The 15,408-nt window shown below is 45.4% G+C and overlaps 1 protein-coding gene across 1 annotated transcript; it reads right to left on the bottom strand.

Moving 5' to 3' along the window:
* Positions 1 to 1,027: 1,027 nt before the first annotated feature.
* Positions 1,028 to 12,930, bottom strand: INA (internexin neuronal intermediate filament protein alpha). The gene is made up of 3 exons (XM_004473982.4): positions 11,768 to 12,930; positions 3,839 to 3,963; positions 1,028 to 3,031 (listed from the first exon to the last, which is right to left on the bottom strand). Exons 1-3 carry the CDS (start codon positions 12,827 to 12,829, stop codon positions 2,719 to 2,721), a joined length of 1,500 nt encoding a protein of 499 aa, XP_004474039.2. The 5' UTR covers positions 12,830 to 12,930; the 3' UTR covers positions 1,028 to 2,718.
* Positions 12,931 to 15,408: the final 2,478 nt, after the last annotated feature.

Below are 15,408 nucleotides of genomic sequence, written 5' to 3'. Positions count from 1 at the left end.
TTCAGTAATTTATGAAAATAGGAGAAATACCAATTAGTCATAGACAGAGATTATATAAATGAAATAAAAGGATCTTCATTTTGCACAGAGGACCCATAAACCAAATAAAATTCTTAGAAGCAGCAACTAATATCCTTATTGCAAATCCATGTATTGATGAGACTAGTGTTCCTTATTAGGCTCTAAAAGGTACTTGGATTACTATAAAATTAAATTATTAGTGCAAGACTGGCAGATCTTGTTTCACCAGCTGTACCATCAATTCATCTCTGAGTGGCATACAAGTGCCCCTTACCCAGCTGGATTGAAGGGAATAACTATTTCATGCAGGATTCAGCAAGCCCCAGCCTCCCCACCTTCATCAGCCATGTTACCTTCATATATGCCCTCATTTGCAGTTTCTGTCCTAGCATAGCATCCATGGAATTCTGGAAACAGGGAGTCATAGATCCTAGAGGGTTTGCAAACCCCCTCAATCTGTCCAAAGTTTCGTATGTGTGTGTGTGTGTGTGTATTTTTCTGGGAAAAGGGTCCATAGCTTTCTTCATGGGGTCTATAGCCCAAAAAAGTTTAACAATCACTCCATTAGAGGAAAATTCCATTGCTTCTATCCATGCTCTACTTAAATATCTAGGTTCTGGAGAGGTATATCCCCATTTCCAAAGAAAGAGCTTTATTATTTTGAAGGACTTTTATCATGTGCATTCTGCCAAGTCATTCTCAGAAATGCTTACCACAGATACAATAATAAAATCATTGCCCAGGCACAGAATGCATGGTCTTTCATCACTGGATTATTTCCTCACTCCTCACCATGAGATTGTCCATCTAGTGCATCATGTATTGCTGATCAGCCAGTCTGAAACAAATGCAGGCTAAATTCCCAAAACTTCAGCAGAAGGTAAGTTAAATGTGGATGCAGACCAGAGAACATATGCTTTCTGAATTATTTGGGGTACAGTTGTCTCACTGAACCAAAATAGCTCATCTTGCAATGAAACAGCAGAAACCACAGACACAAATTATGTTGGTGGGATTTATGTGACTTTTAATTCTTACTTTACTAATGCTTTACAATAGTGTGAGAAGTAAAGACAGGGATGGGGTAAGGGAGAGGATGAAAAGTATCTTTAAGTTTCTTGAACTAATGAGGCATGTGCTAGAATAAGAAAGCTCAGTAAAAGCTTCATCTCCTTATCACCCCAGAGCCCTCAATGGAGATATGTAAGAGAGACTTGGGGAGCTCTTAAGCTCTGGTGGAAGTGATAGTCGACAGAATAAATCCTGCATAAAACCTGGCACATATGGAGAACTAGGCAATACAGATGCAACAGAGTTGGGCAGCTGGAAAGTTGACTCTTCAGAATCTACTTCGCAGCAAGTGAGTAAGGGCATGAACCCCTTTTTCTGTTCTGAGTGTCTCTTCCTCTCTACTAGGGAAAGGAGACCACACCAACTGTGCAGCAATATGGAAACTGTTGGGGAAGACCTTTTAGAAAAGAGATTTACTTTTATATATCTGCTGGTGGTGCGGGTTGACCAGAAGTCATTTCTTTTAACTTTTGGACAGTGGCATCATGTGTTGGTGACCAAATATCCTATATTTAGCATTCTTAAAAGGCAGAGGAGAATGAAAACAAGGCCTCTTTAGGACCTGGACTGGTGAGAAGGGGAAAACGTAGATTACGTCTAAGTGTGAAAAAGCTAATTCTAAATCACCACAGATGAACTGATACAGATGAGACCTTGGCATTTTCCATTCCACTTACCTTTTCTAGCTTATACTACTAAATCTAAGGTCAGTTTAATCACAGCTTGGGATAACTATTACTGTGCTTCTAAAGTTAAGGTGAAAAGCTATATTTCTAATTAAGTCATTTTCTTTCCCTAATTAAATGGACTTGAATAAGCTGAAAGCCTAAAATCTAGGGACTCTTTTCAGTATTTTATCTGTTAAGGGCAACCCTTAAAAGTCATCACTGCTATTTTTTTTTTTAACTACAAAATTGGAAGGATATGAAATGGGCAGGGTTAAGTCATTATAGGAATCATAGAAACGGTCAACATGCACCTAATTTTACTCACTGAGCAAGGAGAGCTCAAGGGGGTAAGCTCTTTTGAAAAGAACCTAGGTATGTTTAAAAGGGAAGAATACTACACTAGCTTTTTTTTTTTTTTGTCCTGGATGGAAGATAAGGAATTGGGGGTAATAGGAGGGAAAGTGTCCATTAAGCAAACACCTATTGTTTGGGCAACAGTCCTATTAGAACAGGAAAGGATATGGTCCATTGGTTTGTCTTTGGCAGTGATCCTATGTTTAGGTACCTAGTGTGAGACTATATAGGTGGGTAATGACTTGGAATAGTGAGAGAAGGTAGGTTTTAATTTCCACTCACAGCAAATGACAAAGATCACAAACTTAGCACCTTAGTTTGTACTTCCTCTGCACCTGAATCATCTATTGCTGTGAAGCCTGGGCTTTAGGTGAGAAGGCTGTATTCTTAGATAATGCCTCTGTGATTTCTCCAGGACAGAAGTTTGCTCCAATCTAAGGGGTGGTTGTCTTATTAGAGACAGTATTTAACACTAACTATGAGACTGAAGCCTTTGAAGACATTTTATAGTGGTGACAGGTGTTTTAGTTCAGGAATAGGCTGTTTAACAATTTAAATGCATATTATTCCCTCTTAAGCATTAACTTTTTTTAAAGCAAGAGAATTAAATTTTTTGGCTTGAAATGGTGCTTTCTTCTATATTTGATTTCTCGGTTTTCTTAGTAGATATTACTGTCTCCTCTAATATTTCTTCAAAACTTTCCCCTATCTGGGAGCTTTTCTTAGAGGCTATTTTAGAAGCTTCCTCCTCCTCTTCCTCCTCTTTTTTAAATGACAGCCCAGTGGATGAGACTTTGGAAGTTGCAGAACTGAGGATTCTAGGTGGGAGCAGATAGCCTGGATTGGGAGGTGGATTCAGGCCTGAAATGCTTAACCCACTGGTGCTGAAACGTGTCTCTTCACCTTCCAGTAGTTTCCTGTAAATCCAACAGAGAAGAACTTCAGGAAGTCAGCTTGCAACTTTGTTTTAAAGAACTTAACCTTCCAGCCTCTATACATTTTAGAAAGAGTCCATAGGACTTTGCAGTTTCTTCATCAATTTGAAACCAGTAAATATTGAATTCAAAGGCTCAAAGAACTGGATGTTCCTCTAGTACACACACTGATTCAGCATCAACTGTATTTAAAGCATTGTCAACGGGAAACCTATCTTGTTCACAAATATATTCAAGATAGAAAACTTACAACTTCCCTTGGTCACATCACACCCATTATTTGGCACTACGATGCTCTAGGGAAAAGTCATTTTGCTAATTAACACCTTAGCTGCAACAGGGATAAGGAGGTGAGACATTCATAAAACAGAAGGAACTGCATCATTCAACTTGAACTTGAGCTCTGTGCCTTTTCAAAATAGGGGAACAAAGAGAATGGAACCAGCAGCAAGAAATAACCCGTGAATGAAATTGTTTCAGACACAATTCAGACTTTTTACCAGCACTGTGTCTCTGGACAAGTTACAATCTTGCTTTGGTTTCCTCAACTGCAAAATGGGAATTGGACCTAATACCTTAAAAATGTCTATTTAGTATCTAGTATAGTTTTCTTTCTTGAATATATATCCAAGTAGAGGCACAGCAGGATCAGCTCACGAGGAAGGTGCCAGTGATGCCCCTTCCCCAGCCCCCTTTACATATTAGACACTGAAGAAAACAGAACCACTTATTTGGTAGCATTGCCCCAGCTGACTGGATCTGTTTATGTGAGAATGCTCTTTGAATTACCTGTAAGCTGCTATCTCAATGTCAAGAGCCATTTTGACATTGAGCAAATCCTGGTATTCCCGAAGGTGGCGTGCCATCTCACTCTTGGTGTTCCTCAAATCATTCTCCAGCTGCCCAATGCTATCCTGAAAAGTGACATATCCAAAGTATTTAAGCCAAACCAGCTGAAATACACTGAGCTTTTCAAAAGGCAAGTGTTCTCAGCCCTGACTACATTGAAACAACCTAAAGAACTTATAAAATAATGCCCCCATCCTGGATTCTGACTCATTTTTTACAGTGGGATCCCAACGTCTACAAAGGTCCCCAGTAGATTTTTTCCCCCTATCTGGTTGCCTCATCGTCTTATTGGTGCGTTGCTTTGCTGCGAGGGGGCCTGTGCCTCACCGTGCAGGTCTGTGACGCCCTTTTTCTTTCTTTCCTTTTTTTTACCTGCAGGGATAGAACCTGAGACCTCCATATGGTACACAGGAGCTCAATTGCTTGTACCACAGCCGCTTCCCTCCCAGGAGATTCTGATGCATGTTTGGGGTTGGGAACTACTTACCACAGGGCACATAGTTCTCAACTGAACACTGGGGATTTTTTTTTTCTTTTTACTTACTTACCTTCCCTCCCTTGCTTGTTGTATTGCTGTTGAATAACCCTCTTGTTGCATGTCCTTTCCAAAACCAAGAGCCTCGTTTTAGGGGCTTAGATTCTGGAAATTCCAACTGTGGAAAGCACAAGAGTACAGCCTCTATTTCATGCTTTCATTCATTTTGATGGGTTTCCTGAAGTCTGCTACTCAATCACTGTACTGAAAGCATTGTACATGATGTATAAGGAAGAAGCAGAAATATTCTACAGAATTTTTTATCCAAATGGCAAAATGGATTCCAATAAAGGAAACCAGGTTCATGGAAGAATTTTGTTCCAAATTCTTCCAGATGCAAACCCAGGCATGGAAGAAAAATAGCTTTAAATTTGTGATTTTTGAGCAGCCAGGATATTTTAGAAACAAACCAGATCCAGTTGCTCACCTGCTTAAAAACTTCCAGCGGCTTTAGAATAAAATCCAAACTCTTCAGCAAAGCCTATATACTCTTCTCTTAGACATGTTCCTGTCACCCTGGCTTTCTCTTTCATTCCTTAAACATACTGAGTTCGTTGCTAGTCCAGGTCCTTTGGAATGTTCTGTAGTGGATCTTTACATGGCCAATTCCTTGTCATGTAAGACTCAGATCAAATGTCCTCTCCTCAGACAGGTCTTCCTTTGCATCCAACTTAAGATACCCTCACCCCACTTATTCCACATATTATTTTACCTCAAGTCAGGGCAACTACAGGCCCATTCAGGGACTTTATGCAAAATTAGAAAAAGGCATATAAACACACACTGGGAGGTCAAATTACAAAAAAAATGGCACCCTGCTCTTAGTTCTTATCATTATCTGAAAATTTTGTCTTCATTTTTTATTAGTTTACTAGTTTATTTTCTATTGCCTTCCTCTATAATGGAGTTTCTCAAATTTTGACAGTTTTTTTTTTTTTTTTTTTTTGAGGTACCAGTTCAGGGGATTGAACCTCGGATCTCATATGTGGGAAGATGCACTCAACCACTGAGTCACACTGGCTCCCCCGAGTTGGTCTTTTCATTTGTTTTGTTTGTTGTTTGTTTCCTTGTTTTTAGGAGGCACCGGGGACTGAACCCGTGTAATGTAAGAGGGAGGTGCCTAATCACTTGAGTCACATCCACTCTCTACTATTGACATTTTTTTTTTAAGATTTATTTTATTTATTTATTTCCCCCCCCTCCCCGGTCCGTCATTGTTTGCGCTTGCTGTGTCTGTTCATCTTCCTTTTAGGAGGCATCAGGAACCAAACCCAGGACCTCCCATGTGGGAGGGGACAGCTCAATTGCTTAAGCCACATCCACTTCCCCCTACTATTAACATTTTGATGTAGATAATTCTTTGTTGTTAGGGGCTGTCCTGTGCATTATTGTGATGACCAAAAAATGTCTCCAGGCATTGGAATCCCCTAGGGGACAAAAATGTGCCAGATTGAGAACTACTGCTCTAGAATGTTATTAACATGGAAGCAAAGACCCTTTCTGTCTAGCTCACCACGGGAAGCACTAGCACAATGTGCACAGTAGAAGCTCAATACGCAATAAATAATTGGTGAAGAATGAATGATACCACATAAGCACATCTTTTCTTGTGACCTGAAAAGGTGTGAGCAAATAACCCATAATTCAGCTGCAATTTTAAAGACATGAAGATCAATAGTGACTGAGAATTATTTCTACGAAATAGTGATGCAGATAAACATATCAGAATCTTCAAAAGATTCTTATAACCCCCTTTGTGTGGGCCTAGATTCAGTGATGTTGAAAGGTAGGGCTGATACATCAGGGGGTGTAAACTTGCAAATCAAGAGTATCTGCAGAAGAATTAAAATTCTTGCCACCCACCTGTTCTATAAATATTGACAAGAATACAGCCAAGAAGAGACAACTGACTGATGGATGCAGAGCAAGGAATGATAGGCAATGGGGAAAATACATATTACACTGGACAGTGATGGAAATATTCTGAAGTGTGTTAAGAGATCATGGTGGTTTAAAAGGGTTTTTACCAAGAAATTTTCCTTGATGGTTGCTATTCAAGATTACACTCCCCTACAAACAAGCCTGCGAGTAATGGATTAGGGTTAAGAGAATCAATACTACTGTGGCAACTGGGAAGGGAGTCTAGGATGAGGGGAAAAGGAGAAAGAGGGGAAAATATTACCATTACACAAAGCAGCGGGAAAATTGCTATATGAGAAAAAAGGGAGGAATTCATCAGGATCTTTGGGTTGCATTTCTTGCCTTGGCACAAGCATCCAACATACCTCAGTTTCCTATACTTTAGTTTCTTCAAACCTTCATATCTGCACATGAAAAATGATAATGATTATTCTTTTTTAAGATGTTCTGCGATCCTCAAATTAGGATTCCAATTTAATGCACATATTATTATATGACAAGTCCATTATCTGTTAAATTAAATAAAGCACTTGGCACGCAGGAAGTGCTCAATAAATACTGGTAATTTTTATTATTGCTAATGTCATATCAAGTGACTTTCTACCCTTTTAATGACATGGATAGATGAATCATGAACCCTCCCTGTACTCCTAGAGAACTAAGAAAACCAATGTATAATAAAACTTTAATATTAGCTAGCTGGAAGTAAAGCCCTTAAAGGATCAAATTTTTAAAAAATAATTTGGGCAAAAACCTTTCCAAGTGGTTTGTACCACTTTTATTTAGGACATTAAACATAACATAATTTTTTATCAGCAATTAAAAGTTATGACAATGATTAATGATTTTTAAAAAAGATTTATTTTTTTTTTTACCTACCCCCACCCCCCAGATGATTCTCTCATCTGTCTGCTCATTGTTTGCTCACCTTCTCCAGGAGGCACTGGGAACCATACCTGGACCTCCCACAAGGGAGGTGAAGGCCCACTGGCCTGAGCAACATCCGCTCCCAGTGGGCTGCGGTGTCTGCTGGCTTGTGGCGTCTGCTCGTTTTAGGAGTCTGCTCGTTGCAGTGGTGCAGTGTCTGCCTCTCTGGGGCAAGTGCGGCATCTGCTCATCTTCTCTAGCAGGCATCAGGACTGAACCGAGAACCTCTCATGTGGTAGGCAGGCACCCAACTGGTCAAACCACATTGCTTCCCTTAATTATTTTTTATAATTCAGTGATGTTTTTTATCTTTAGGTCAACTGAGATGTCTTAGATTATTTATTTCTACCCTACATGGCCCCAAAGAACAGTGTTTGAGTTAGTTGCTTGCAGTTTATTGGTTTTCTTTGTCCTGAAAGTTGAACTAATCTGATGCTACTCATTCTTGACAGTGTTTAACTCCAGTGGTCCCCCTTCCCCTTTATCTTGCTGCAGGTTTGAAAACCAAATAACAAAGCATTTTGGAGCCACGTAAGTAAGCACAATAGGCCGGGGGCATCAGAGGAGCCGCCTTCTGAATGTGATTTAGAGATAGATGATGTATCTCCATCACAGGTTAATTAGGTCCTTTTTCAAAAATTATCTTTGCTTCACTGCTGCGTTTTCTGAATTAAGAGGTTGGGTAGCTGAATTCTAGATAGATGAGATTTCCTTGAATGTTCCTGTTACACATTTCATGTCTATTGATGGATCAGAGCAGATTAAAAAAGCATGACTTTGCCCATGTCAGAAGGAATTGTGCCGATGGCTGACCATTGCTCTTCAATGTCTGGCCTCTTTGTTTGCTCTCTCCTCCCCACACCAGGCTGTGTCTTGCATTGCCCTTCAAAAGCCCTGCCAAAGATGGCCTCCAGCTGGAAATCTGAGCGGAGCGCTGCAGTCTGCCCTCCTCCCCCAACCCTGCAGCTGCTGCTGGCTTAGCCTGAGGGGATGGGAGACAGGCACTCCCAGCTCCAGCTGGGGTCTCTCCTGGAGCAGCTTAGACTAGTGCTGAGCTGCTTCTCCTGGGTTGTAAGGAAGAGGAAGAGCTGGCTACCTTCACGTCCGTCAGTCGTCAGTCGGTAGTGGAGGAGCTAAGCAACTAACAATGTGGGGGATTTTATCAAGTTAGGGGCCCCGGAGCACCTAAGAAGTAGTGTAGCGGTCTGACTGAACTGAAGCGGCCATTCAGAATTATTGGTCACCCTTAGGTGGAAAGGGACGATTTTTATACGTGGTCCACTGTAGGTCACTGTGTGTGCCTTATTCTTAACCCCCGCCTAAACTTTGCCCCCGCATTTGTACTGTTTCGCCCACTACACTTTAAAATTTGGTATTATATGTATTCCTGTTAGCTAGCTGCCTTGCACTAGAAAATAGGGTTTAGGCCAGTGCACCCCCCAAATCAGTCTGAGGACCAACAGTATACAGCATTTTTACGGAAAATGCATATTCCTGGGTCCCACTTGCAAACTACTGAATCCCAATCTTTGGGAGTTGGCCTGATATTCTTTTTTAAAGTCCCCAAGTGATCTTGATGTACCACTAGCTTAAATTTATTTCCGTAAAGAGCTATCACGGTGGCCTGGGTGACAGTTATCTAGTGACTCTAGAAAGGGGCAGGAAAAAAAAAACATGTAAGAGTTTAAAAAAAAAAAAAGAATATAGCTTTTTCTTGAATTCTAATTTCAGAAATGGATCTATTGAGCTATAGATTTATATGCAGCCACTGCCACCCCCATTCTCCAAGAGGCCAGACTCCTCCTGCTATTTAATTAGGCTGCACTCCAATCTCATACTGGAGAGAAGAGGGCAGACTTAGTGCATCTCCCTAGAGAGAATTAACTAGCAGTGATCTTGATTGCTCAGCAAGGTCTTTCAAGGAAAGCTTCACGGGGCCCTGAGTACCCTCCAAGAATGTCCTTAGACATCTTTGGCAGAGCTAGGATTCTCCTGACAGTGAAGTGGCTATGCAGGAATCAGAATCCTCCTGTATCAGAAATAGAAAAGCTTTCGGATAAAGGGGGTTGCCTTCAGCTTTTAAAGACAACAACCCCAGGTCGTCAGAATCATTTCTCTGGCCTGACTTGGACTCACTCTCTCATATACCATTTGTGCCCCACTATGTCACCTTCAACCATTTTTTAACCTTTCAAAAGTTTAACAAGCTTTCTCTCCTCAAACAGGCTGTCAGTTCTCTGGGGCAGGGCAAATGTGACTTTAGCGGGGCCTTCCTCTGCCTCTTGGTGCCAAGCTTGTCAAGGAAAAGGGGCCTACTGCTCATCTCTGCAGCAAAGGAAAAGAACAGCTTCCCATTACTGCAGTGAAAGGGGTGGGTGGGCTGAGAGGGCAAGAAAACAATGGCTGCATCTCACTTGGAGAGGGAGGTTTTTCACCTTCGTCAGCACCATGAGGACTGTTAGAACAACCGGAGGACAGCTCTGTGGCTTCGTGACTTCAGGATCCGCAGGTGAGGCCGTGAGCCCCACCTCAGCTTTAGGTCTCAAAGGGGTAGGAAATCGCACTCTCAGTTGTCTGACCTCCTCTTCGACTCCCACCAGCAGGTCCACTGAGGCTCTGTAGGCTAGAGCTGAAGGGAGCAGCACTGCAGAGCTGCAAATGCCGCAGTTTCTGTGTGTTGGTTTTTTTTGCCCCCAGCAGGCTGTGTCTGGATGACCCTACTATTGTCTATCACTGAAAGCTTTTTAAAGCAAACGAAAAAGCCAGACAACACAGCCACTGCCTCTAAGAATGTAGGAGCTATAACAGGCAAAGAGAGAGCATGGCAAAGCCCAATTCAGATGGTTACCCTTATTGTGGAAATACTGGTCTAACCCTCCAGAAGACCACCCAGCTCATCCTTGGAGGCTTCTGGAAGAAAACATGAAACTTCACGTAACCGAATTTGATTAATTTAGTCCATCTAGGGGCTAGGCCACAGAGTGAAAAGTTTGAGTTATGGCCTTTGAAGCAGACTAGTAATATTTGAAGTAATACAGTAAATCTAAATAACCAAAATAAAAGGTGCAAACATGCTTGCTTCTTTTATCAAAGGGAATCATTTGTATTGAATAACAAATACCTGCACAGCGATAACAATTAACCCTGATTAAAATAATACTCTTGATTTTCTAGCTCTTTCTTTGTTACATTTTATGAATGTATCCAAACCCTATTAATTTCATCAAATGGGTGAATTTTTATCCTGGATAGACTGAACTATTTTAAGCTTCTGAATTACTGGCATTGTATCCAATGAGGCTTTCATTGTACTCTCGAACCACATTATTTAGATTCCTGCTACACTTTTCATTAACCCTCTCTCCTGCCTCTGTGCCCTTTGTGCTCAAAACCTGGATTGTCCTGCAATAAAACTGAAGATGTAGTGGCCTTTGTTGGAAGAGAAATGGAGGAAAGAGCCAATCAATACCTTCACAGGAGCTTAGAGGACAGGCAAAGATAGAAAAAATAAGTGGCCTATAACAAAGATAGGCCCCATCACTATGATTCATCACATGCACTTGGGATGGAAAAATATTAAGGAAATGGGCATTTTCAATTGCGACCTCACAGCTGGTGAGCAGATTAAGTGGTTTTTGTTAAGTGCTAAGCCATCCATGAAAGCGAAAATTGATGCTGTCCACGAAGAGACCCTTGATTGCAGGTAGCCAAGACTGATGTGTTGGTACAGCAGAAGAGGGGAAAAAAATCAAACCAGTTAATTGTCCAGAGAGTTATAACTGGGACATGAGATTTCTGAGAGGAGAAAAACTGCAGGTGGTTCAACTCGAAATCAGCACCGTAGACAGCGCCCCAACCGGTCTCGTTTTGCTAAACGGTGTGACATTTACAAAGAAATGTCATTAGCCGATCTCGACAAGGGAACCTTGTTGTGTGATGGGGGAGGAGAGGTTGAGCAGGGTGGGTGTTAGTAGCCCACCGCCCGGCTCGTTGCTTCCCAATCTCTACTCCTTTGAGGGCGAAGTCAAGAAAATGGGGGTAGAACTTCCCAGTTCGGTGCAGCATCCTTCCCCCAACCCCGGGGCAGGTCATTCCAATTCCGGGGCCCACAGAACGCCTTTCAAAATCAGCCAAACAAGGCCGACAGCCCAGACACCACCGCCGAACATGGGGAGGCTACAAACCGCCTCGACTGCGCTCATTCCCATTTTGTGTACGTCCACAAAGGGAAGCACGAGTTAGATTTTCGAAGAACAGGGGCTTTGTTAGAAGAGCTTCCTCAGGGACGCAAGCGAGGGGCAGGGGAAGAGAAGAGAGCTTCCAGGACTCCAAAATTACTGGTGGCGACTCCGGGGCTTTATGCTTGCCGACGCCCGCAGTCGCGGCTCTTCTTCTCCCCTCCTCTACCCTTCCCTCGTCCCCGAATTGTGCCGTGGAGCGCGGGAGGGGAGAGGGCACCTCTCCCTAGGCAGCTCACCAGCCCTTACCTGGTAGCCGGTCACCTCAGCGCTGTGCCGCTCCTCCAGCTCCAGGATCTGCCTCTCCAGGGACTCGTTGGCCCCACGCAGCCCCTCAATTTCAATGGTGCGCGCCTGCAGCTGACGCCGGTACTCGTGGATCTCCTCGCGGCTGGCCCGGATGGCCTCAGTGCTCCGCGCGGCCTGCTCATTCAGGTTGGCAAACTTGGACTTGTACCATTCCTCCGCTGACTGCAGGTTCTTGGCGGCCAGGGACTCATACTGCGCGCGGATCTCTCTCAGGGCCGAACTCAGGTCTGGCTTAGCCACAGCCACGTCCACCTCGGCCGCGGCCTGCGACGACGCCTGCAGAGTGGCCAGCAGCTCGGCCACCTCCTCGTCGTGCACCTGGCGCACGAAGGCCAGTTCGTCCAGCAGCGACTCCACCTTCTTCTCCAGGTCCAGGCGGGCCAGCGTGGCGCCGTCCACGTCGCGCTGCTGCGCCTTCAGGGCGCGCTCGGCACCCTCGCGCCCGCGGCTCTCCTCCTCGCAGCGCGCCCGCAACCGCTGCACCTCCTCGGCCAGCCCGTCGCGCTCCAGCAGGGCCTGCGCGCGCGCCGAGCTCGCCTCCTCCAGCTGCGTGCGCAGGTCGCGCAGCTCGCGCTGGAACAGCTCCCCGACGCGGGAAGGCTCGGCGTGGCGCTGCCGCAGCGCGGCCAGCTCGGCCTCGAGCGCACGGTTCTGCGTCTCCAGCTGGTGCACCTTCTCGATGAAAACGGCGAAGCGGTCATTGAGGCCCTGCAGCTGCTCCTTCTCGTTGGTGCGGATGATCTTGTACTCGTTGGTGCGCGCCGCCGCCTGACTCAGGTCCAGCCCGTCCGAAGCGGGCCGACGGTAGGCCAGGCCCAGGCCGAGCGACGAGGCCGAGGAGCAGGCGGCCGTTGAGGCCACATTGCAGCGGGACAGCGACTGCGAGCGGAAGCTGCCCGCGCCGCCGGCCCCGGAGAGGCGCCCGGACAGGCGAGAGCTGTCCCCGAACACCTTGCGGTAGGAAGAGGCGGCGCACAGGTAGTGTTCCGAGCCGAAGCTCATGGTGCCGGGACCGGGGCTGCGCGCGCGGCTGATGGCTGCAGCTACGAACCAGCGGAGGTGCGCCAGGCAGGGCGCGGCGGGGCGGTGTGCGCGGGCTTTTAAGGCGCGGGGCTGGGGCGGCGCGTTGGGGGCGGAGCTCCTGCTCTGGGTCGGCTCGGAAGAGGAAAGGAGGGGGGCATCCAGGCACGAGGGCGGGGAACTGCAGCGACTACCGCAGCTGCGCGCGCGGCGGACCTCGGTCTCTGGGACAGGGCCATCTGCGGAGGAGCCACCCCAGTGCCGCAGGACCTCTCCCCAAGAATCGACTGCTTTGGAAGCCGCTTGAACGGAGGGGTGCCTAAACGACTGGGCTTTCCCAACCGGAAACCACACAGCTCTGTCGCGTCCCTTGGCCCTGTCCCCCCTTACCCCCTTTTCTGGGAAGTGTCCCGCACGGCCATCCCCACCCGGGATTTACCGACCGTGAGGCCTTTTTTCTCCAGTCTGGTGGCTCCCAGAGTGAGACTTTGTTCCCTCCCACGGCCGACTCCGGGGCCCTAGGGGGAAAAGAGGGCCTAAGTCAGAGGGCATTTCTCCAGCCCAGGACTGGAGCTGCTTGAAAAGTCCATGGGGCCTCCGAGGGAGGGGGGTGGTAGGTAAAGAACGTGAGCTTCGGAGAGTGGAAAGAAAAAGGGGCCAAGACTGGGAGAGAAGGAGGCGCTGCGAATTACTGGGAAATACTCGAAAGCATGGCGCTGACTAGGGCCAGACAAAACTGGTGGTCGAGACTGGACACTTGTTTTTTCAAGTATTTTGCTTTACAACATTTCACAGTGCACATTTTTAAACTGGACGGTTTCACCTAAAAAGAAGTTGTATTTCTGGCTTCTTGTGAAAGTGAGACGCGCTGGGATGGCCGCAAGGGGCAGAGCCAAATTGCCACCACCATTTGCATTAGAGAACTGCACTTCCCGGTTTACCACAGCCCTGCCGGGCTCCACTGATTAGCCCACGTTTTTAATTCATTTACCTTATCCGACTGGCTCTGTAGGTATTTGAAAGTTCAGTCTAAGTCCTGCAGGATAGATTCTTATCTGGCCTGGGTGACCCTCTTCCTGTGGGGATCTCCTCTTTTGGACCAAAGAGGTCCCTGCAAAACAAATTACACTCCAGGAGTGGGAAAGGGTCCTGGTGGCTGAGCTGGCCTACTTTGCCTTATGATGGGGTGGGGGGCTGGATGGGGTCAGTGTGAGGGCTGTAGTACGTACTCATCTTCAAGCCTATAATATCCCTCAGGGGTCGATATGGTTTTGGTTAGGGAGTAGATTCCAGAATGCCAGACCGAAGGCTTTTTCCTGATCTTGGAATCTCAAGGATGTAGTTCTAGGATAACACATAAGGAAATTTTAGTTCACTTTATGGGGGTAGATATTATCTGAGACAGGCCACCAAGGAAAAGGGAACCTTATGGAACTTTGGAGCATGTCCTTTAGCTTTATGCTTTATGTCATGGAAGATAGTCAAGCCCTGCCACAGCTCATCCCTCTGGCTCCTCATCAGAAACCAAGACTTGAGCTGAAAGGACTTACTTTTGAGGTCTTTGGGCTCAGAAAGACCTGGTGAGGAGGAGGATGAGAGTGCTAACACTATTCCCACTGTTCCCTGCCAGCCATTGTGCCAGCACATTTGCATAGGTTTACCTCCTTCCAGCTACTCTCCAAGGTGGCCCTTAAACCCATTTTACAGATTAGAAACTGAGGCTCAGATGGAGTACTCTGCACAAGGTCATTACCTACAAAAAACCCCAGCCCCTAAACATATGTTTTCTCCACTCACTAAATAATTCTGCTTCTTAGAGCAATGAGACTCTTGAAGTCTAGTTAGTTTCCATGTAGCCAGAATAGGGCTAAATGGGCTTCAGAACAATTTTGACCAATAACAAGTTAGCTAGCTGGTTTGTAATTGAAAGACCACTGGATTCAGAGGTGATAGGTTTATATTGTAGTTTCTGCCATTTACTGAGCCTGTAGGGATAACAGCACTACTTCCCCAGGGTCATAAAAGATTGAGCTGATGCATGTGAAGATGCTTTGTAAGCTTTACAGGTTCAATGGGTGGTTATTATCATCTTTCAAATAAAAGGACACTGCTTCACATCCACCAGCAAAAGAATATGAGTTGGGTTTTGGGGTGATGGGATTGCAGGAAGCCTTGCACAGCCTACAGCTGCCCCTAGGGAGAGAATACATCGACCTTGATTGTTTGTGGTATCAGGGGCTAACAGGAGTGTGGCTAAGTGGAAACAGCCACAAATAGTTAGATGATCTTACTTCTGGGCTATAGTTGCAATCTCATTTCAACCATGTTATTCAGGACTACTAAGAATCAACAAAATGATTGGAGTTTCATCTTTTTTTTCTTGCCATTCTCCATTAGAAGCAGTATCCAAAAGGCAAACATACACATGGAGCAGAAGAAAATGTGGCAGAAAGCCTGAATAATCTAGCAAAAGGGCTGCATTTTTCATTTTCTGAACAGCCAGTCTTAGACTCTGAACTGAGATTCCCTGGTGGGACCCTTTCTTGGCACCCCACTCCAAG

The sequence above is a fragment of the Dasypus novemcinctus genome, chromosome 6, assembly GCF_030445035.2.
Source record: "Dasypus novemcinctus isolate mDasNov1 chromosome 6, mDasNov1.1.hap2, whole genome shotgun sequence".
NCBI lineage: Eukaryota > Metazoa > Chordata > Mammalia > Cingulata > Dasypodidae > Dasypus > Dasypus novemcinctus.
The sequence above is the reverse complement of the archived record's forward strand: the minus strand, read 5'-3'. Positions and strand labels throughout refer to the sequence as shown.

Coding starts and splice junctions, on each gene's coding strand:
- INA (XM_004473982.4), bottom strand. CDS start 12,829: ATGAGCTTCGGCTCGGAACACTACCTGTGCGCCGCCTCTTCCTACCGC. Junction 3,964..11,767: donor CTGAGGTGACCGGCTACCAG/GTAAGGGCTGGT, acceptor GTCACTTTTCAG/GATAGCATTGGGCAGCTGGA. Junction 3,032..3,838: donor ATTGAGATAGCAGCTTACAG/GTAATTCAAAGA, acceptor TTGGATTTACAG/GAAACTACTGGAAGGTGAAG.